General features: G+C 30.0%; 1 protein-coding gene across 1 annotated transcript in view; it reads right to left on the bottom strand.

Moving 5' to 3' along the window:
- The window catches only part of LOC123295899 (discoidin domain-containing receptor 2-like), an 89,155-nt gene that overhangs the window by 2,659 nt on the left and 62,617 nt on the right, over positions 1-23,879 (bottom strand). The window contains exons 4-10 of the mRNA XM_044877361.1: positions 3,514-3,675; positions 2,041-2,174; positions 1,757-1,964; positions 1,485-1,589; positions 1,251-1,426; positions 243-701; positions 44-185 (exon numbers count right to left, since the gene is read on the bottom strand). Of these exons, the coding sequence (XP_044733296.1) occupies positions 44-185; positions 243-701; positions 1,251-1,426; positions 1,485-1,589; positions 1,757-1,964; positions 2,041-2,174; positions 3,514-3,675 (1,386 nt within the window). The remainder of the gene's footprint in view (positions 1-43; positions 186-242; positions 702-1,250; positions 1,427-1,484; positions 1,590-1,756; positions 1,965-2,040; positions 2,175-3,513; positions 3,676-23,879) is intronic.

The following is a 23,879-nucleotide window of genomic DNA, read 5'->3' as shown; positions in this document are numbered from 1 at the left end:
GAAAATCGGAAAAAAAACTTTTGTTTCACATGTAGTTTTATACTTACTTCGCCGGCATGGCATGAACCAATACTTTCGATAGACCGTAAACAATACTGTGGAATTGGAACTAATTCAGCTTCCTTACAACTATATGTTTGATCCATACTTGGAGCTATATTCCAACAAACTGTAGGTGGTGTCGTCTGGAAAACAAAAATTTGAAATTAATTTGACTACTAAACAAAAGTGTTTAAACTTACCCGATGTTTCTCTCTTGGTGCCGTATGGTATCGTTTACGGCTTGGTGTATCCGTACCAGACCGTTGAAAATTATTATGTAAATTAGATATTTTAGATCGTGGTTGATCTATTGATGGAGAATTTTGTGGTAAACTTCGATAATGCCGAGGTGTTGTTGATGTAGATGATATTGGCGTATGACAGTTAGATGAAGATCGTAATTTTTCGAATGGATCCGTTGTATTGCTGTCGCAGTTATTTTCAGTGTTCAAATTATTTTGATAGATTTGCTCTGTTGGAATATTACTATGAATTGATGTTGTTGTTGGGTATGTGGATTTGTAATATGTGTCGACCAAAGGAGACCCATACTGTTCAAAGGACAATGATGGGTCATTTGGAGGTTCTTGACTTAAGGGCGTTGGTTGGTTACTATTTGGAACAATATTAGCCGAAGGTGTTAAATTCATAAGCAGATCCTACAAAAAAAACAGAAAATTTTTGAAATAATGTCAATTTCAATAATGACATGCTCGATCACATCCAAATTTTATCCAATTTTGATAAACCAAGTATGTAATCCTACTAAATTTGCGTCGTATTTTTCAAGTTTGTGATTAAAATTAACCTAGTCCTAATAGGTTTCAAGAATGTGCAGTCCTGGCCCCGAAATTAAGCACATATGTGATAGCAAGCGAAAAATTGACAACACTGCTGAAAAGAATGGCCCAAAATTAGTGGGTTTCAAAAAAATTCCAATAGGATCGGATAAAATTTGCCTGTGTTATTTAAATTAATGTTATGCGCCTTTTACATGATTCTTTACTAACTTTTTGTTTTGCGTATAAAACATACGTTTTGTTTTGCGCCTCTACTTTTGATGCGCCAGTGGTGGGTTTTTCCTTTGCCACGGCCTAGTTTCGGACATGCCCCCAGTTCGGCACGACAGTGAGGAATGTTAGAAGAAAAGTATTTTTTCTGCGGGCTCTATATAGCTTACGACCTAAATGTGAATCTATATCGCTTACCTTCATATTGATCGTTACTCCAAACGGATTCCTTAATATTGTTGGCGATCCTTGTAGTTTTTGACGACGACTTAAAAGTAAAACAATTACAAATGACAGAAGTAACAGAAGTGTCAGAGCCGTTAATACACCAATTACAATTTCAACGTAGCCATCACTATCTTTGTGTGCTGCAACTAAAATTTTATTTTAATTAATTTAATTTTATCTTGTCAATAACCCAAGTAAATTTACCTGTTTCAAATGTTTCAAATGAAACATCTACTTCAGGATTTATTATAAATTCCTCTTGGGTTTCATCTTCTACAATTTCTTCTGTAACATTTCCATCAATTGGTGCTAAAAAACCATATCAATACTTGTTATTATTAGAAGATGAAAATGTTTTTTGTTTTGATTTTGCCATATTTTTTGAGGCAATGTTGCTTATGATTTTACTTTAACGTGATATTAGTATTTTTGCTGCCTCTTTGTTTTCAAAATTGATGAAAAAAAAAAATACTTACATGATTCAAAATATATTTCACTTAGCATTATCCATTTTGCAGCAAAATATAACTGAATTTTTATATATTTTGCAATACGTTGGTGTAAGTGAATTGTTACATTTCTGGCAATTTCCAATACACGATCCGGCATGTAATTATAAGTTATAGGCCGCCCATTATAAAATATTCCACCGATACTAAAATATAATTTGGCTTTGGCAAACACCTAAAAAATTGATAAACAAATATACAGAATAATTGTCTAAATTTTACAGAATAGGCATTTATTGCTTTATAAATACCTGGACATCACGTGAAAAGAAATTATTGGTAAACATATCAACCAATGAAAAGTTTCGTATTTGATCAAATTCAAATATCATTTCAATGTAATGATTCGGAAAGGAATCATTTTTCCATCCAACCCATCCGTTTCCTGAAACAATAAAATATTGTTAGTCCTCATTTTAACACAACGAAAAATGAATTGAATGTAATAGATTACAAGGACGTACTCAAAAATTTTCGGGTGAAATGACCCATCTGTAATCATCTTGAAAAAGATGCTCCTATATGTAAAAGTAAGTTTAAGCACCATGGCGTCAGTTTATGAGTGCAGGTGATAATATGTTACATTTCTTGGTGTCTCACTCCTGCACCCGGTGTCTAACTCTGCATAAGTATTCGAAGCGAATTACATAAATGTTTTAACTTCGGTATCGGAAGTAAAGAAAATTTTTGATCTCTCATCAATTTTCGAAGCCACACGTGATTTATTTCTGTACCGAATTTATGTAATTCGCTTCGGAGCGTTCACCTCGAGTGCTCTTTTGAACTAATTTCTTCGCGAACTGATTTTATGAGTCTTGATTGTACGATTCTTATAAATATTATCGAGGATAATAAATGAGAACTCTAGGATATTTCGAAATAAATTTCGATTTTTTTCTCAATTTCCTAGATCAGTTTTTTTGTATTTTTAAAATACGTATTTTCGACTACGAAGTAGTCATCATCAGTAATAATTAGCTAGTGATTATTACTCTTATTATGAATGTTACTCTTTGCTAATTTGGTCTGCAGTCCGCCACCAAATTAGCAAAGAGTAACATTGAGAATAAGAGTAATCACTAGCTAATTCTTACTGATGATGACTACTTGGTAGTCGAAAATACATATTTTAAAAAATACAAAAAACATATCTAGGAAATTGACTTATTTATGTACGATTCTTGATTGTATAAACTCTAAACACATGATATACCTCCATCTACAGACTATAGCATGTAATAACAGGTGAACACTACATAAATTTACAGAAGATTTAAAGATAATTTTACTTATATATTGTTTCGAAACAGTTTTGATAATATAATTGCATTGCCGTATATTTGATAATATACTCATAACATGCTCCATATTCGTCTGCCATAAGGAGTAACGTACCTAACTTTAATAAATATGAAATATTGTAGGGAATATAATATTTGCATGGTTTTGAGAGTTAAAACTTTACATGATGTATGAATAGTAGTAATAAGTATATTTTCAAATAGCCTTAGGATAGAACGTAAAATTTTTCATTTAAACTATATTTTAGTATATGTCATAAATATCGTAGTCTGTTTAAGATGTTGAATAAACAGGAAAAATGAATACATATACAGAAAGTCTTTTTTAAGTTGACATTTGTTTGAAGCTCGATAAATAAATTTACCCGAGCAAAATGCTGAGCAAAATTTGTTACGCTTTTATCAGCGATGCATTAATCTTACCTTTTCCATACCCAATATCCAATCGAAAATTATCAGCTCCATATTCGCCATCGACTAAACGTCCAAGACCACCAACTAAATATCCATCTCTAGTTTCACCATCATATGCAAAATCACCAAAATCTGAAGCTGGTTCGGATATTCGATAACTGACAATACCACCTAAAACAAACGGTCTTCATTAACTATGTTATTTGTAGGTAAGCAAACAAACTAAAAAAGTTTACGTACGAAGAAGAGATTTTTTGATTTGATTTGAAAATTTTATTAAAAGTTTCGAGTTACAGCTCAGTCCCGAGGTAAATGGACACCCGGTATATCTAATAATTAATATGGAGTACATAAATGGAGAGAATTTAATAGAATTGAATTGAATTGATGATATATCTACCCATCTATCTATCTTTGTATTGATTGATGATTATCTATTATTAGTTAGTTCGTCGCCAAATAAAATATCTATTCAAATTTGTAGATATTAAGTACAATATGTTTTGTACACAGATAGATACAAGTTAACCACATAATAATTTCACTTCAAGTTTATTAATATTGAATGAATCATCACAGACAGAAACAGTGTAGTAAGGCGTCATGGATATGATCTTTCGTCTAAAAATCATCACAAGGTTCCTGCAAGATCGTACCGAAATTTCCAAAAAATCCAACGAAAATTTCGGGTTTTTCACTTATTACTCGTATTTCAGTAGCAAATCAATGGGGATTACATTACATGTGATTCACATATAATGTGATAAGAATAACACTAAGAATGGTAAAACACGAGATTTTTTATGACACAGACAGTGCAATAAATAGATATAATATTAGTCATATATATATATATATATAGATAATAGATATCATACAATTTTTGATTAGACATTTCGGGACAAATTCGTTAACTTTTGATCAGAAAGTTAATAATAATATTGGCCTATTATATATTATAGTCATAGTTAAAATAAATCATTTATTATATTTGTTATTATAAAATATATTTTACATACTTGTTTGTTTTGTTTACTATATATATTTATAAAACTATATATATATATACTAATGGTGATATTGAATTTTAATTAAAATTGTATCCTGTGTGTGTAACATCTGTTGCTTAGTACATTTATTTATACATTTACAGCGAAGGTCAAATATAATGTTATATATTTTTGTGTGAGCTTTAATTTCCATTACGTTATAGTATGTAAAAATTGATATTTGATTCCCCAGTGTTCGTCAATAGGTTACGCTATTGTTAGATTGGCTAACACTTAGACTAGATTTTGATACTCCTAGACCACCGTTGGGCTCGTTGTGATAACGCAAAAATCGAGTTCGCCAATATAATGATGAAGATTTTAGATGACGTTATCTGACATCATCATAAAATTTTAAGATGATGACGTGTTTTAGAAGATAAGCAGTTTATGTGCGTACAAATTGACCATCGAAAATTACGATAAAAAGTTCAGAAATACTTAATGGTATGACCAAGTCGGCTAAGTTACATATCCATATCTGGAATTAAAACGTTTACTGAAATTCAATTCCTATAAATCAAGGTTTGCATGTTCTATGTGGCATGGAATCTCAATTCTTGTTTCTCAGTTATCGGAACAAATCCAGTAATCTCAGTACCTACTTCTGGTTTCTATTGATCTCTCATAACCGTTAACCCATAACTCTATTCTACTCAAATTATGTTTAATCTATTAAATTATCCTAAATATTTAAAAGATTTAATATATAAAATTATCTCATAAATTATTACCGCTGTCGGAAAACTATAGACTCATCTTAAAAAAAGTTCTATCCGTCTTTTGCTACAGCGCTTAATGTAATAATATATGTAGTAATATTGTGATATGTAGATTTATTATATGTAATAAATTATCTAAGTGTAATAGACGAATAAACAGAGATTTTCTGAAAAATTCAAGGAAGTTTTGAGAATACATCCTTGACCATATGTTAGGAACAACAAACAACATACTAACAAAAGTTATCAATAGTCCTAAACCAATAGTCCTGTCAATAATAAAAAATGTAGGCTTCAAAATTTTTTGTTTAAGTAATCTGATCTGCTTAATAGCTTCTTAATTACTTAAAATTAATTAATAAAAGTACATATTCAGTGAGAGAAATTCAAATTTCCAAAACGGAATTTCAAAACGGACGTGAGTTCATAGTATGTAGCTTGTCAATTTTCTTCTTAGCATCAATAATTTTAAGCGTTATATATATAACATATATTAGACGTTATTATTAAACGTTATTATTAAACGTTATATATATTACATATATACAGGGTAAAATCGAAGCTCCCCTTGATTCTTTTGAAATAATGCATATGGAAGCTCTGCTTATTCCACTATGGTGTATTAATAAAACGATACATTATTAAGTATTGTATATGTATGTGTATAAGATATTTAAAGCATAGACTAATTATTAAAGACAATTTCATTTGTAATTTCCTATACACTTCATATTTTATATTAGTATTATGTCAAAGTAATAATAAATTAATATACAAGATAAATGGATACTAAGTACTACAATATAGTACACTAGGGTAGTAATATTATAAATATTATACTACATATAGTAAGAATATATTATATGTACAAGATATTGACCGCAAATTCGTTCGTATTATAATAGCATGTGCTTTTATATTAGTTTTTCATAATAACGATATATATCATTAGTTTTCAACTTATTTTTACCTCTGTATTCATGTTGGGTATGGGTATGGAGGTTAGCGGGCCATGCTCGAGGATCGCGCCTCGAAGCAATGGTTCAGAGCACCTATCCAAATAGACCCTTGTACTCTATCCCCGCTACGCTTTTCAGTGGCTATTATAACCAACTTTTGTACTGAAACCCAGGATCTACCTAGCATTGAGTTTCCTAATTTCTTCTGGTTCGACTATGGCCGGACCAAACCATTTCCTTCGCTGCTGTATGGGCGCCGGGCAGTAAGAGAGAAAGTGGATCGATGTTTCTTCTGAATTTTCTCCGCATCTGTCACACGCGGGAGATTGTCTTTTTCCAATCTGATGTTGGAACTTGTTGAGGTTATCATGCCCTGTGAGTAACTCTACGATGGCTAAAATATCAGCTCTGTTTAGTTTCAAGATCTCCTCGGCTATGTTACCGAACGAGTTTCCTTCACCCAACAGGCTCTTGGCGATTCGCCCTCCCTCGTAGCTGGTCCATGCCTTTAATTGTTGGTTTTTCAGATTATCTCCTAATCTGTTAAGACCTTCTTGGTATGACATACTCGCAAGCTTTTCTTGAGTGGGAGCCATGGTGGTTCATGTTAAACCGTGTAAAAGCACTTTAACAGTTTTTAGCAATTTTTCTCTCTTGTTACCTTTTAAAAAAAATCGAGAAAAAAATTTTTGTTTTGGAATTTGATGAAACTCGGTGGAATAATTTTGATCCAAAAAGTATAAAAATCAGGTTAATTTCATGATTGGATGCAAAGTTTCGGAGATATCGCAATATTTGGATCGATTTTAGTCCGTATCTCAAAAACTATTCGACCAGTCAATAAATGCAACCGATTTTTGTACTTTTTGGGTCAAAATTACCTTATATACTGATTTTTATCGAAATTAGAGGTGAAACAAAATTTTCGATTTTTTTGTAATTTTTTTAAGGGCAATTTTTGAAATTCTAAAATTTTGTATTTTTTGTATTATACGATAAGGAATCCAGTTTATACATAGACGTCGTGTGACGAATATTAAATATTTTTTGTTGTTGATTTTAATTTATTATATTTTAAACTTTACATTCATATACTTCGAACAATGTTTTTCATTTACTTCGAATAATATGATTGAGTTTTCATACTTTTACCGAGTTTAGTTCACTTACAGTTTAATTGATTTTTAAACAAGTGAAAGCAAACAATTGACTGAGTTAATTGTTGAAATACCATGTATAGACAGTGTTGATGCGCAATCGTTTGTTTTTTTGACGTCACGTATATAACAAAAGATATTCACTTTTAAATAGACACACACACAACTGATATTCCTTTATTAATACATACTATAAAATTTGCACCTAATTAACGACCTCGTGGGTAAACAGTAATGTTTACAAAAAAATGTTTCAAACAAAAGTTTTTTAGTTTTTTATGAGGAACATTTTTTACATCCAAATTTTTGTTCTATCTCTAACGGTTTACAAGATGGGTACTACGGACCCAAGACCCAATTGACCTATGATGCTCATTTACGAACTTGACCTCACTTTTTACGTCCTGAGTACGCTGTAAAAATTTCAGCTCGATATTTTTTTTCGTTTCGTTTTTTGACGTTTCTTTTTTTGACGGACGGACGGACACCTCATTCTATGAACACCTATACCAAAATTTTTTTCGTAGCATCAATATTTTTAAGCGTTACAAACTTGGGACGAAACTTAATATACTATGTATATTTCATATATACATGGTATAAAAGTATACATAGTATACGGTGTGATGAGAAAATATTTATTTAAAAATATAATAAATAAAAGAAATAAAAATAATTAATTTGACATAAAAATTGAAAGTATTTTACTTTTAATTTAGTTTGTTATAAACAAATTAAATAAGAACTAAGCTACAACAGTAGGGCATCATAAACTGATAGATAACGATAAAATAATGGCATTATTAACACATTATATTAACACATTTAACCCTACATACCAAGGCGTGATAATTATTCGGATTAATAAATTATTATCAATTTTATTTGAATAAATAAACTGACTTCACAAATTACCATAATAACTTAATAAGTACATTTTGTTTTGTTTGTAAACACGGTTCGATAATAGAAATAATTTTAGAAATAATTTAGCTTTTTGTTGAGCAAATAAAATTGTGAAGGTAATATAAACGAGTATTTAAAGGATTGTAATAAGAATATATAAAAAAAAAGTTCATAACCTAAAACCTTTAACAATTTAAAAAAAACATATTCGAAAATGCTTTTACGACATTGTAAAGAACGAAATAAAATACACAATGTAATGAAATGACAAATATAAAAACATATATTTTACATACTTCCATATTACGTGTTTTTGTTTTACAAATAACATTAGTTGGTATAGAAAGTTACTTAATCGAGTAAGAGAAGAAAATCCCACTCACAGTTACTCGTCTTTACGTATTGAGGCTATCTGATTTAAACATTTTTAGCCATCAAAAATGATGTCATCAAATTGCTTCCAAACAAAAACAGTTACTTTTTTCAAACATTTATACAAAAATAATATGCAAGCAACAAATTTGATTGAAAATGTGTAACTAATTTTAAAAGAGAAAACGAAATAAAACTCAAACATGCGAGAGTCCTTATTAAGACTCCTACATTTGTTGTCAAAATTTTTAGGTAGAACAGAAAAAATTGTGATATTTGTGAAAATTTTATTTGTTTTAGCTTTATATATAGTAACATATGTTACCCAAAAATAATACAAGCACCCCAGAGCTAAAAGTGGGCTGCAAATTAGAATTTACTCTTCTCAAAGATCATAGATAATAAATATTTATATTATAATTAGTTGTCTATGTGAAAGACTATCACAGAAATATTAATAGGTGTATTCACCCGGATACGTTTTACCCTTGAATCACTCAATAATTTCTCGATAGATATCGCTATCTATGAACCCATCAACTAAAAGAAAATAATTTGCTTATCTACTAGAAAGCAAGCAATCGAAACAGTAAAATGGCTGATTCATTTGCATTTGTTTTCAAGTAAAATAGAAATAAAACTTTTTAGTATTTCCATGCAAAAAAATAGTACACAGCGTGTAAGTAGAGCTTATTTTATTTCGGAGTAATTTTAGTCTAGATTTTGATAGATGTATTATAAAGCTTATGATGGAAGTTTTGTGATATCATTGACAGGATTTTTGTATTATATCAAACATAAAATATAAACTGTCAATATAAAAAATGTTTTGTTTATCGAAATATGTCCTAAACATATTGGTTTAAAATACTTTAATAGATAAAAAAGTACGCATGAATGAACTATACCGTTTATATCATAGCAGAGATATTCAAAATTTTTATCCATGAGGAAAACATTTCAGTTGGATCATTATTCTTTTATTTTGTTTATTTTAGCAAAAATACTATACTTGACGTACCAGTATAGGAAATGAACGATACAAGTAGTATTTTCACCGTTGAAGAGGTATGTCAGTATGTTGACTCTTAAATATCATTGCCAATGCAGAACTGCATAATTTATATTAAAACCAGTGTTAATTGACTGAGTAAAATATTGAAATACCATGTATAGTGTTGATGACGCAATCGTTTGTTTTTTGACGACACGTAAGTAAGGATATCCACTTTTAGATAGTCACATATTCCCACACAATAAATACAATAAAATTTGAACAGTGATGTTAACAAAAAAATGTTTCAAACAAAAGTTGTTTATTTTTTTATAAGGAGCATTTTTTTTATACTTAAACTTTTGTTTTATCTCTAATGGTTTACAAGATAGGTCCTACGGACCCAAGACACAATTGATCTATGTTGTTCATTTACTAACTCGACCTCATTTTTCATTCAGAGCACGCTGTAAAAATTTCAACTTGATATCTTTTTTCGTTTTTGAGTTATCGTGATGACGACAGACAGACAACCGGAAATGGACTAATTAGATGATTTTATGTTCACTTTTCCCAAATTTTGTTTGTATTATCAATATACTTTAAGCGTTGCAAACTTAAGACTTAACTTAGTATACCTTCATATATTTCATCCACATGGTATAATAACTGTGAGAAGCAAAGTCTTTTCTACTAATATAGATTTTAATTATGGTAAAAAGATATATCCGCAATCGTATTCTTCAATTTTACAACTATTAACAACTGTTATTCAGGGACTTAAACAATGAGATTAAAAACGCTGAAATAAAACAAAATGTTATCTGAATTTGAAATTCACATGTGTGTTTGTTTTTTTTGTCAATATTACATAATATAAAAAAAAATCTTTAATGTGATTGCACTTTATCACGCACGGTGACATTGTATTGTACAAAACATTTTATATTTTGTATATTTGTCATGTGTGATCACGTGGATCATGTTTATATCAATTTACACAATTTTTTATAAACATAACAATAGAAAAATTGTACTTTATTTATTACTTATAACAAAAAAAAAAAGTTAATACGATTTATGTCTACAACAATCTAATGATTTCCCTTTTTTACTGTAGAGTGGTAAATAAATAGTTGAATTGAAAAATAGTTTCGTTAAGAAAAATAGGGGAAGCTTTCTTTTCTTTTTTTATATGCACCAGACTATAAATATTTTATGAAACTGCAGCAGAAATAGACATTACATGTGTTTATATATAGAACTGGAATAATATTTGGATAAGTTCTATTTCTTTATTACTTCCGTGTTGTGGTCAAATAAATATTGAATTTATATAAAGGTTTAAACATATGTTCAATAGTTTTCTTATCAAGAAAACAATCGTTGAAAAAAGCGTGCACACTTTGGACAGCGATTTGATTGAGTATGACAATCTAAATTACGATGTATGTGTCTACATTAGAGCCTAAATGTTACAAAATGTTTGACGCACAATACAGAAAAACATGCCGGTATCCTCCAATCTTGCCTAGGATATAAAAATTTCCGTGTATTACTAACAAACAAGTGAAATTTACAAAATTTAAAAATCCCCAGACAAATTTTTCGGGTACAGAATTCTAAACTCGCTCTTAAAACATATCTAAGAATACTCTCCATTAAATTACCGTTTTTCTTATAGCCATCTCCAAACTGAACCGATTTTGATGACCATGGCATATTTTTTATTTGTTCCGGGGACGGAACTCTTAGCTCGAGCTTGAAACATAGCTAAGAACACTCTCAATTAAATTATCTTTCGAAAAAAAATTGAAAATCGGTTCATCCGTTTAGGCGCTACGATACCACAGACATATAGACAGACAGACACTCACACACGGGGGTTAAATATAAAAGGCACTGTTCATTATTGTTTAGGATCTTTCAGTAAGAATGATAGGTAGCTACTCTAAAAATTTGAATAAAATAAAACTCAACTTATCAAAGTAAATTTAACTTTATTTTGATGCTAAATTCTTCTTAAAGAAGTTTTGTTTTGCACAAAGTATCTAGAAAATGTCAACCACGACTTCTCTTAAGGACTCCGTTTGAAGTTTTTGTACTTTTTAGAAAATATTGGAAAAATTAACAGAATTTTCGAAAAATAAATATCCGCGGCAAGTAGATTATGAATACCTATAACATATCTAAATTTCAAATCGATAGAGTAAAGAGTATAATCGCAGTGCTTGAAATTCAATTGTAACTTTAACTATTCTTATCTGAAAAACCACTTTTCTTTATAAATTTTTTTTTCACCATGAAAATTTGCGAGGATACTTAAAAGAATTATAAAGTACACTTCACTGATACATACGTTCGTTGACATGGAAGTGAGAAAAACTTTCTATTTATGATATGTTTTTAAGTGATTTAGTTATACAAATTTAATAAATAATAAACTTGTTTAGAAAAAAAATAGCCCTAATATTTCTATAATGACTCATAATGTACAAGTTGAATTTATGATGATTTATATTATTTGTTATGTTTGAAGTGATTTAGAAGAACATGTCGTTATAGAAAGAGCCACCCTTATTACTTATTCGGAGTTCCAATCGGGTATTTTAAACATATATTCATCTTAATTTTTTTTTTAAATTACTAGACCTATTAATTTATTGATCCAATTCTGAATGTATGAACTCTTTTTTAGAGGTTGCGTGGATCACATATTCTTCTCTAATCTAATCATTGTTTTTGGATTATTTTTTTTTTGGATTGTTAGTTTGATATTTTGTATCAAAAGTATAACAAAATTTTCAGCTGTGCGTATCAAACATATTATGTGGAGCTTTCATTAAATTGAAAAACAAAGTATATTATACTATACTATTTTATAATCTTTGTGTAGAGGTAAAAATGAGCGATGAAATAGAATGTTCTGCTTAAAAGTGAAGCGCTTTATAATTAGTACATAATTATTATCCCTGTTTATAAAACTGTAAAAGGTTATAATTATATACATATAAAAAATACAGCTATAATAGTTATACTGCAGGAGCTGACTCATAAAACTTTGTGTAAAATGATGGCCGGTTACATTAACTTGATTCATCGCATAAAAGTATACTTTTACGAGGGTCAGTCATTCAATTTGTGAAAAATTATGACATACGTGATACGCAGGTCGGGAAAACCAATGTAAATTTTGTAATTTAATAAAAGTTCATCCAAAAATATTCCAACTAATTCATTTTTCGTATACAAAAAGGATTAAATTACTGCGTGGACAAAAAAATAAATACATTTTTGGGTGTTATGTAGGCCAAAAAAATTGAGATTATTAAATCAAAATGAAAAGTTTTTTTCGATCATTTATTTCATTGACAATTTTATAAGCTCAGCTCAGGTCCGAACGGGAAGGTTTTTGGGGGTTAAAACCCCTCCCATTGAGAATCTGTCCAAATAATTGGAATTAACAATATAGTTCTGTAAATGCACCCATTTAAGAGGCGCATTTCCACTGACGAATTAAATATCCATACCCATGCATATTTGCACTGTTTGACTTTGTTTTTGAGTCGAGTACTTCAAACAGAAAACCTGGATCTTGACGAAGTTATCGAACAGGCTGGTGCTGCGAAACATGTTTGGATTTAGAGAAAAGGAAACGGTGGAGGAGAGTTCAGGAAAATTATCAGAATTATAAACGATATCTGCGACGAATACGACATAAAATTGCAGCAAGGTTCTCGTCATAACAAACTCCACGCTCGAATATACAGACTGATTCAGTTGAAGATTATAGATAAATTTTTGATTCATCTTGTTTCTTTCTCAACAAAATGAAAAATTTTGATGAAAGCTCTTACTCGACTTTGTGAACTAGATTTTGCACGATGATTCCCGTGACATCTGAGCCGACAAAGTTAAACTTTGGCGAAAACACCTTGTCGGGTGGGGTGCCAAAAATTCACTCGAATCATATTTGCAATAAAGATGCGTTTCCGAATGTCTACCAAATGCTTCGCGTCCTGGCAATTTTCGCAACCGCGACTAATGAACATTTTGACTTAATTAAATGTTCTCTTACTCGAAAAAAGAATTTCTTGTTCTTATTGACTTTATAACCTAAAATGGCCCACAAAAGTTTAAACCCTTCCCATGGATAATTACTGCGCACGTGCCTGAGTCAGCTCCTGCACTATTACAAAAAATATAGCTCTAATCGTATAAATACATACTTAGATAATGTAATTATCAAGTGCACATGCATAAATGTTCTCATAGTCTCTCATTTAGTTTATAATACCTATATCCTATCGTATGCATACACACTCACAAGAGATAGCTTAATATTGTTCTACAAATCTAGTGAAAATCCTACAGATTGTTTCAATGACATAACAACAACATACTATGTATGAGTTTTAAGCTTAATAAAATAGTTTATAAAAGGCATTAATTCATTAAAAATTTTTTAACATTATGATATTTTAAATTTCGAAACGGACACTTTTGTCGCTAGAAAAATTATCCTTTTGACATGTGATGAACATTCTGGAGATGCAATAATAATTTTCCAAAGCTAGTGAAATCTTCTTCTGCTTTTAATTGCATCTGTACAATCAGAGCTTGCATTTAATAAAGGTACTAAAGAATTAATTGCTCTTTTATCTACTTCCCAATCAGAGGACGAAACAAATACAGCCCAACACAAAGATAATACAGTCCTTATTTTTGAATTTCTGATAATTTACAATTATCAGATATTTCGATGATAAATTGTGTTTTATCAACTACACAATGAAGCCTATTAATTTTTTGACGTAAAATTCGAATATATTATTATTATTATTATTATTATTATTATTATTATTATTATTATTTTATATTCGAATGTTAGAATATACGTTTATCAATCTAATGTTAATTTTTTTAGTCGCTAATTAATAGTTGACAGACAGTTAGTATGCTGCACACACTTGTGGCGGTGAAGTTGTTTTAAGGATTAAAATACCTTATCTATATATTACCTTAAGGATGTATGAGCATGGTAGTGGGGGCACAAATTTAAAAATAGATATTTTCAATTTTGATGATAAATTTATATTATTACTTAACGATATAAGACGAAAAGTAAGAATAAAATTTTTCGATATCTGGCTTATTTTTCAAAATATCGAAAATTGAAAATTTTGTTTAATTATTTAGCTTTCGATATTTCGAAAACCAAGACACATATCGAAAAATTTTATTCTTATTTTTCGTTTACATTCATGAAGTTATAACAAAATTCATCATTAAAGTTGAAAATAAGATAAAAATAATTTCAACCATTAATCTACCCTGCTCTTACATCCCTTATATGGACGGTGACACTTAGTTTTTTTTTTTCTAATTCATTGCTAATATGTTTACTTTCTATTAAAAAGTTATTTTTAAATTTGTTTTCATTCATTCCAAATGAAAATTATCAAAAACTTCCAAAATATGTCGTTTTTTGAGATTCCTCCATAAGAGCCAATGTACTTTATATCGATTTTCAATGACTTTTTTCTTAAAAATTTGCACGGTTACCTAAGCTGAAATTAACCACATATTCTGTGAGTAAAGACCTACCTACAAACAAATTTTGAGCCTTTAAATCAAACATTATTGTCATGCTCATACATCCTTTAGTAGAAGTTCTCTTCTTTAAAAAGTTGGACTACCTAAAAACTTGAATTTATGCAAAAAATCAAAAAAATTTTCGGTAGTTTTATAAATGTAACTGCGCTTATTATTTTTAAATTCTAAAATATTTTTCCCTTTTATAAAAAAAATCTCTTTAAACACAATGTATGTTTCAATTATTTACAAAATTCTTCTAGCTCATTGGTTTTATTCGATATCCATGTAGTAGGTACTTCAATGTGCCTACTATTGCTGAGACGATATACGTTTGTATGTACGAGTACATTGTATAATATTATTGAATATAATATGAACCACATATGTATAATAAACTCGAGTACCTACTTACCTGCGTATATAGTCTATCTACATACATGCAGTGGCGTACATTACATATAGACAGAAAGACACTGCCTACTCTAAATAATTAAGACAAATATGTGTAATCTTGTTCTGATATCTAATATTATTTATCTACGAGTACTATCAATAAACACATCTTAACGGGTATCATCTATAATTCTATATGGCATACATTGAAATTTAAGTAACTTCGCATTGCGCTGCTGAGTTCCTCCAGGCAAAGACACGAACTATTATTGCCTAAATGTGTAAATGTGTGTACTCTTAGTTATACGTGCGTGCGTTCGTATAAAGATAATAAAAAGCAACACATAAGAACACATAGAAAGACAAAATTAAGACAGTGTCGAGAATCTACGAAATTTAATGAAGTAGCTTCGTTTATTATTAAATAAAATATAAATTAGTGATCTACGCACATTTCTGATGGTGTGTATATAGAAAAAAAATGCGTTTTCAAAACTATCTTTGGGTGACAAAAAGCAAGTGACCGTGAAAGGTCCTTGTACACCGGATTTGCCATTAATAGAAATTAAACATAAAGTCAACCGTAAATTCAACACAAAACGATCTGATTCATATTATTGGCTGGCAGGTTGCAAACACAGCAATCGGTTGTTTTGTTTCCCTTGTTTACTTTTTGCCAACAATAAAACCATCTTGAACGATACCGGTTACACCAATGCTCATAGTTTTTCTCTTAAGTATCACAACTTTGGAAAAAGTGCGTATACTCACACCACCATTTTTTAGCTGCTATTATTTAATTATAATTTTTAAAGATCAGTCAATCTATGGATATTTGTGGTTACAAACACCTACATCATTATTTACTCACCATGACGATGAATCAAAACCAACATGCAATATTTTTGATTACTGCCTACTGGTCCAGTCATTATAGTAAGTTCACCTCGGAATTCGAGATACCCAGCTGTAAGTCTGTAAATAGTTGTATATTGACACCCTAAAAGTTGTCTCAAAACCTACATATGGTAGGGTGTAAGCAACTATTAAATTTCAAGGTCAAAGGTCACAAAAATCGGTTTTTTGCGCTTTTTTTGGAAATATCTCATTTTCTATGGGTTTTTTGCTATTTGTATTTATTATCAATATTGTAGAATACAAAATTCTCTACAAATTTTGTTCAAAAAAATTTTTTATACGGTGAACCGTTTTCGAGACAGAGGGCTGAGAGCGCGCGGTCACCACATCACTTCAGGTCAACCGGTGCCTCCGGTCGAAAACGCGCCATATATAGTTGATGAACTTTCAATAAATCAATGATTATAAATATTTGTCAATTTTTATTAACTATTATATTATTAAATTAAATCTATATCTATTCAATAATACTGATAACCGTTTACTAAAATTAAAAAATAATTTTCTTTAAAAAAGTTGGGAAAGGAAATGTAAAAACGGAGATATACTCTACTAAAAGTTTTGATAATTATCCTCATTTCAAAAAACATATTTTATTTCTGCACGCATTAAGTGGCTGTGACATAACTTCTGCGCTTTTTAAAAAGGGAAAAAAATCATTTTTAAAAGTTTTTGAGAAACTGACAAATTTGGATGAACTAGCTGCAGAATTTGAGGAAGAAAATTGTTCGGCCCAGAGATTATTAGAGAGTGGAACTCAAACCTTATTGGCAGTCTATAATGCTCCGAAATCTGTGAAAAGTCTCGATCATCTTCGTTATACGCATTACGTCAAGTCTACAAAACTTAATAAACCTGTGCAGCTTTCAAATATTCCACCAACAAGTGCAGCTGCTCATCAACATTTCAACCGTGTGTATTATCAAGTTCAAACTTGGTTAGAACATGATTTGGAACCCCAGGTATGGGGTTGGGCAATGCGAAATGATTTTCTGGAGCCTATCATGACAATTTTACCACCTGCTCCAGAAGATTTGCTAAATACAATTTTCTGCAACTGCAAAAGTGGTTGTGGTTCGCGATGCGGATGCAAGAAAGCAGGCTTGCAATGCTCTTTAGCTTGTGGCCAATGTAATGGGCAAGCTTGTCTCAATGCTCTACCATATCAGAGCGACATTAACGAAGATGGAACCTTTGATCCCGAAATCATGGAAGAACTTGAGACAAATGTCGTTGAAGACGATAATGAAGACCAGTTTGAAATTTACCAGCAGCCAGAAGACGACGATGGAGAGGAAGAAGATGTTTAAAATTATAAATTGTAGTTTTTGTACCCTTTATTCCATTTTTTTACTTTCAATAAAAAAAATTTATTCAATGATATTTTTTAATAAAAAGATTAATTCATAATTTATTTGTTTTTTTTTTTTTTTCATCATGTAAGAAGTTATTAATATTAATTAGATTAAAATTCAAATATAATTCTTTATTTTCATTAACAATTCTGCAATTACATGGGCAGGTAAGTGTTGTTAAATAAATTAATACTGAATAAAAAGTGGATAAGTTAGGAAAAAAATGATAAAATATAATATAATAGTTAATAAAAATTGACAAATATTTATAATCATTGATTTATTGATAGTTCATTAACTATATATGGCGCGTTTTCGACCGGAGGCACCGGTTGACCTGAAGTGATGCGGTGACCGCGCGCTCTCCGCCCTCTATCTCGAAAACGGTTCACCGTATAAAAAATTTTTTTAAACAAAATTTGTAGAGAATTTTGTATTCTACAATATTGATAATAAATACAAATAGCAAAAACCCCATAGAAAATGAGATATTTCCAAAAAAAGCGCAAAAAACCGATTTTTGTGACCTTTGACCTTGAAATTTAATAGTTGCTGACACCCTACCATATGTAGGTTTTGAGACAACTTTTAGAGTGTCAATATACAACTATTTACAGACTTACAGCTGGGTATCTCGAATTCCGAGATTCTTACCTAATTTAAGCTTAAATGACTGGACCATACCCTGTCTAAAAACTCTGTGTACGCCACTGCGTGCATGTATGGGATGGGTATTGCCTATGTATCTATTTATGAAAGTTGCTTCATATTATTCAATTTATTGAACAATACATTTTATTATTTTAAAAGTCATACAGAAACAGAGTACCTAAGTATCAAGAGTAAGTATCAAATACAAGATGAACTTTCATGAGGATTGCTATTATTAGTCGGTAGATAGTGACAGGTTAGATGCCTCATTTTCGACAGAGAGTTAAGTAATTCTCCACCAGAATGAAATTAATCTAGTAAATAGCAATTATATAAGAATATAATATGCCTTTTTTGATGCTATAATCTCTTTTGGTGCATTACACAAAGATGCATAAGCCCACAAATAGCCAGGGATAATTGGTTAGGACTAACAAGCCGATGCCAATAATTTAAAAAAAAAACCCTCATTCGATCCAATTTGCGATTAAACTCTATCATTGTGCCACGTGGTGGTCAGCTTTGCAATCTTCGAGAAAGAGGTATTGGGATAGAGTTATTAAAGGGAGAATTCGAACAATGCTAACTCTTCATTGAGTAACTCTAGATTGTGAATGGGGAGCAGTGCTATCTATATTGATCAGTATAAAATAATATGATTTTGATGTGCCTACTTTCATGATGTGCCTATTAGTTGCTATTAGTGATTCTCTCGATATCACTAAATATTTGTTATTACAGATTAGTATTTCTGGGAAAATATATTAATTAATTTTGAATTTATATGTATATGAAAAAGATATTTGCTTTGCAAAGCTACTTTAATTAACAAGTATAAGTAACTTTAAAGTTTTTTTTATATTGTTCATATATTATTTGTGTACGGTAGATTTAACAAAAAAAATAAATGTAAATCATTATTAGTCATATGAGAGAATCATATTGAAAATGAATAATAAATTGTAATAAATCTTGAGTATTTTCACAAGAAGAAAAAAGTTAATAAAAGGAAATAACATTAACAATAGTCATTCTTCACAATATTGAGGAAAAACCACGATGTCAAATGATTTCTTTTCTATTGTCATTCAATTAAAAAAAAAAAAAACTTTATTATATAAATATTATATGTACATTATATGAAAAATGTATTGTTATTTTATTAAGATTTGTCTTGTTATAAAAAGATTGTCTAAGATTATAGCTTCATTCTTTATTTTTTTTTTTTATAATAGATATGCATCTTGTGAGAGTTGCTCTTATATAGAGGAAAGTTGGGTATATCTTACAGCTAATTCAATTGTACCACTTCCTGATTTCCCATAAAATACGAGTAGCGTATGTTTTTTTGACGATCAACATTAAATAATGATACAGTAGTCGCTTCTGATTATCAAAAGTTTTGAAAATTGTGTAAAAAGTGAAAAGCAAACAAAAATTTTAAAATGATCTCCAAAATAATGTCGTACGTATAAATCGTACCATTTGAATCTTTAGAAGCTGATTTTTTAATATAAGATAGACAAGACACAACACTTTGATAAGTACAGTCACAAATACCTATAGGTATATTAACAAACTAAATACTGAAGGTGAACTCAAATCTGGTACGATATAACCGGCTTTCCCCTATATATGTCGTAGAATGTGGTAAAAGTTAAGACAGATTTTTAGACATCTGTCTTCTTATTTAAAGAATACCATACTAAATAGTAGATATATTTCTTGAAAATGATTTGAACATTTTAAAAAAGCACAAATTCCATTATTTTTATAAAAATAATTCTTATTCGCAAAATTTTATTTCTACAAAGATGGTATGAATTTAATAAAACTTTTTTCCACTATTAACCATGTTCTTAAAATTATATTTTTAAATGTGGGGAAAGGGTTAACTTTCGTCCTGCTGCGCTAAACGAACTTGCCGCTTGCTTTCGTCGAGCAGAAAAATAGTATACATACCACGGAAGCAAGTAAAAAATGTCTTAGAGAGAGATTAAATTAAAAGACTTAGTTTCTGTGATTTATTACCTATTTATTGTTTTATTTTTAAATTTTTGTTGGTTTGTGTTATTAATTTACATCCAACTTGTGAAATACGACATTGGTACTTTCCGTAATATGATTAGCTATCCCAAAATTTGCATTCCTTATGCTCTTCAGTCAATTCGGGTTGTCATGGTCTAGGTGCGCCTCTTGTGGACAGCCAATACGACCTAACGGTTAGATCTTTCTCAAATTGGGCGATAACACTTACCTTTTGGGCACTGGAAGCCTGTAGCGGAGCGGTGAGGCTAATTTATATAGAATTAATATAATAGCTTCTCGAAGTGGGTGGTAGACATTTGAGAACTTAGAATCTAACCTAACCTAACCCACCTGCATAAACAAATACACCTTTTAAAAATGTAAACCCAATAGTACAGGGTATGTGTGAGACAAGGACGTGAGCAGTCTTATTAAAAAAAAGTATAAGTGATGTAATGACGACGTTAATATTTATACCCTGTGTAATATTTATGCCATTGTAAGCCTGTGTATAATTTTTAGAATTTGTGTAACCTGCCTGAGATTTTATTTATGAGATTTTACTTGCAGAAAACTAGGTTCAATGTATTGATCATAACAATTGATAAATACAATCAAGATGAAGTTGTTCTATATATTCTAGTTCGATAAAGTTGACTATTCTATGACATACATCTCACTTTGTTAGCTTACATCTATTTGTAGCTGTATACATATCGTTGTTATACAAAATTTAAATGTAATATACATGTAAAACATTATTTGAACAGTTTTGAAAACATTTAAATTTTGTTATTTGCATTGTTAATTAGAATAATTACTGGTTTAGAATATATCAGTTATACATAGATAGAGTACATTACTGTATGTATGTAAATGTTACCGATAAAGTATATACCTAGGTATACTCTGCAACTCAAATATGCACAGGTTTTACCATTCTTAGTGATATAGCTATATTTACTGTTATAGTAGTATCAATTAGAATGGTAAAAACCGTGAAAAATTTTGTGACGATGAGATACAATATGTCCTGGTAGTCCTTAGCCACTATTTAATGATACTACACTAGTCTTTCTTCTAAGGTAAGATAGATACGCAAAATGATTTCAAGAAAAAGTTGTCCGTTAAAGATATACTTAATTATACTTCCAAGCAACTAATTTTACAAAAACTTAGCATGAACACAGAATTAGTCAACAGAGCCTTAGAATTAACTGATCACAGCTTTCACTTGAGCAATATTAAAGGAATAACATAAATGTTATTAAATAAATAAAAAATATATAAATAATTAAATTATGTTAATAATTTTAAGAATGCTGATTTTCTAAAAACACACAAAATCGCGTTGACCGATAACCACTTTGATTTAGGTCATAATTTTTGCTTTGACAATGTTGCAGTGTTGCAAAATTCTTGGATTTAAGATATTTCGATACCAAAAAAATGAAAATGATTCTCAAAATTTGCAATTTTATTTATCAATTAATCATCCCTTTGTACGTCTTTTGTGAAAAATTCATATCGATTCTCTGAACGACTTAGAAGAAATTGACTATCAAAGTCAGTGTATTTACAAAAAAGTTTTCATTTTAATGCACAGTTCTTAATTTTGGTATGATTTTATAAATAAACTTGATAAAAGCTTTTTATGTAAGTGGAATCATTTTTAAAAGCACTTCGTTCATATACCACCATGTAAATAGGGCTGTTTTTAATCCCCGAACTAAAAAAAAGGGGTGTTATAAGTTTGACCGCTATGTGTGTGTGTGTGTCTGTCTGTGGAATCGTAGCACCTAAACGGATGAACCGATTTTAATTGTTTTGGTTTCGTTTGAAAGGAAATTTAACGGAGAGTGTTCTTAGCTATGTTTCAGGTACGCATTTAGGGTTCCGTACTCAAAAAATTAGTCGGGGTTTTTTAAATTTGTAAACACTTGTTCTAATTTTGAAGTTTAAGTTTCCAACGTCACTTTATTGATTTTTGAAATTTGTTCACAAATGCTTAGAAAGATAGATAGAGTATCTCTAAGCTGGAAAATCCAATAGATACATCTAATATACCTGATTTTTATCTATTGCCAGTTACATATATATACTACCTACCATACTGTACCTATACCTACCTAATGTTTGTTTCTAAAATGCTTTTATAATTCAGTAAATTGCATCAATGGATAAATGTTTATTACTGTTTTAATACTATTTAATTGTAATTGATAAAATCGATTGCATTTGGTTACTGTTATAATGGACACTAATGATCTTTACGAAAAATTATTACTTTCTAATACATTGGTAGCTTTCTACTATTGTAATGATTATATCAAAAATTTTAATGTAAGCGTGATAAAACATCTATATACACATTTAATAACTTTTGTTTATATAGAGTTTATGTGACGTTGGAATTGGTATACATCTATGAAATGTGCAGATTCACCAACCCGCACTCTCCAGAGCAAATAACCAAAATGAGTGATTTTTGAAGAAAAAAAAGTTTAAATATAGCCTTGTATTCCGTTATCTTAACAAAATAAAATTCCCAGTCTGAATGTATTTGAACCAGATTATATGGGACTAAAAAAAAAGAAATTAAACGCATAGAGCACGGGCATTCAACGAGCAAGTATATGAGTTTTGAGTATAAGCATCGGCTTATTTTCGATAAAAAATAAAGTGAATGGCTTTAGACCGGGGAACTTATTAATGTTATCAAGTGGTCGTAGTGTCCGATAAATTCCCTGCTGCGTTTTTTCAGACCGATATCCTAAAAATGACGTTGCCATGTTTTAGAAATAAGTTTGGTATGTATTAATCATTTAACAAAGCACCCTTTCTGTCCCACGGCCTACTTTCGTTTCATGGTCATAAATACGGAAGTAGAGTCTCTATTCGCCATGGGAACTGATTCTAGCGCTGTCTACTGGCAGAAAATAGAAGCTGTCTATGACAAGTCAAATTTATGCATGGTTATGGTTGAATTGTTTATTTATATTTTGATAATGAGTAAATTAAAAAAAATAATTTAGTTGAACTCTTGACACGTTCGTACTCTTATTTCTGTTGAAATTTGACTTGTCGTAGACAGCTTCTATTTTCTACCACCAGATAGCGCTAGTATCAGTTCCCATAGCGAATAGTTTTTTTTTATTTTTGTATCAAAGCTTTTTCAATAATAATAAATAAGCACCATGTGCGCCAGTAATTCAAATACAGTAGAATCTCGATAACTTAAACCTCGGTAACATAAAAACCTCTGTTACTTCA

This window comes from Chrysoperla carnea, chromosome 3 (assembly GCF_905475395.1).
Source record: "Chrysoperla carnea chromosome 3, inChrCarn1.1, whole genome shotgun sequence".
NCBI lineage: Eukaryota > Metazoa > Arthropoda > Insecta > Neuroptera > Chrysopidae > Chrysoperla > Chrysoperla carnea.
Note: the sequence above shows the minus strand (reverse complement) of the source record. Positions and strands in the feature narration are given on the sequence as shown.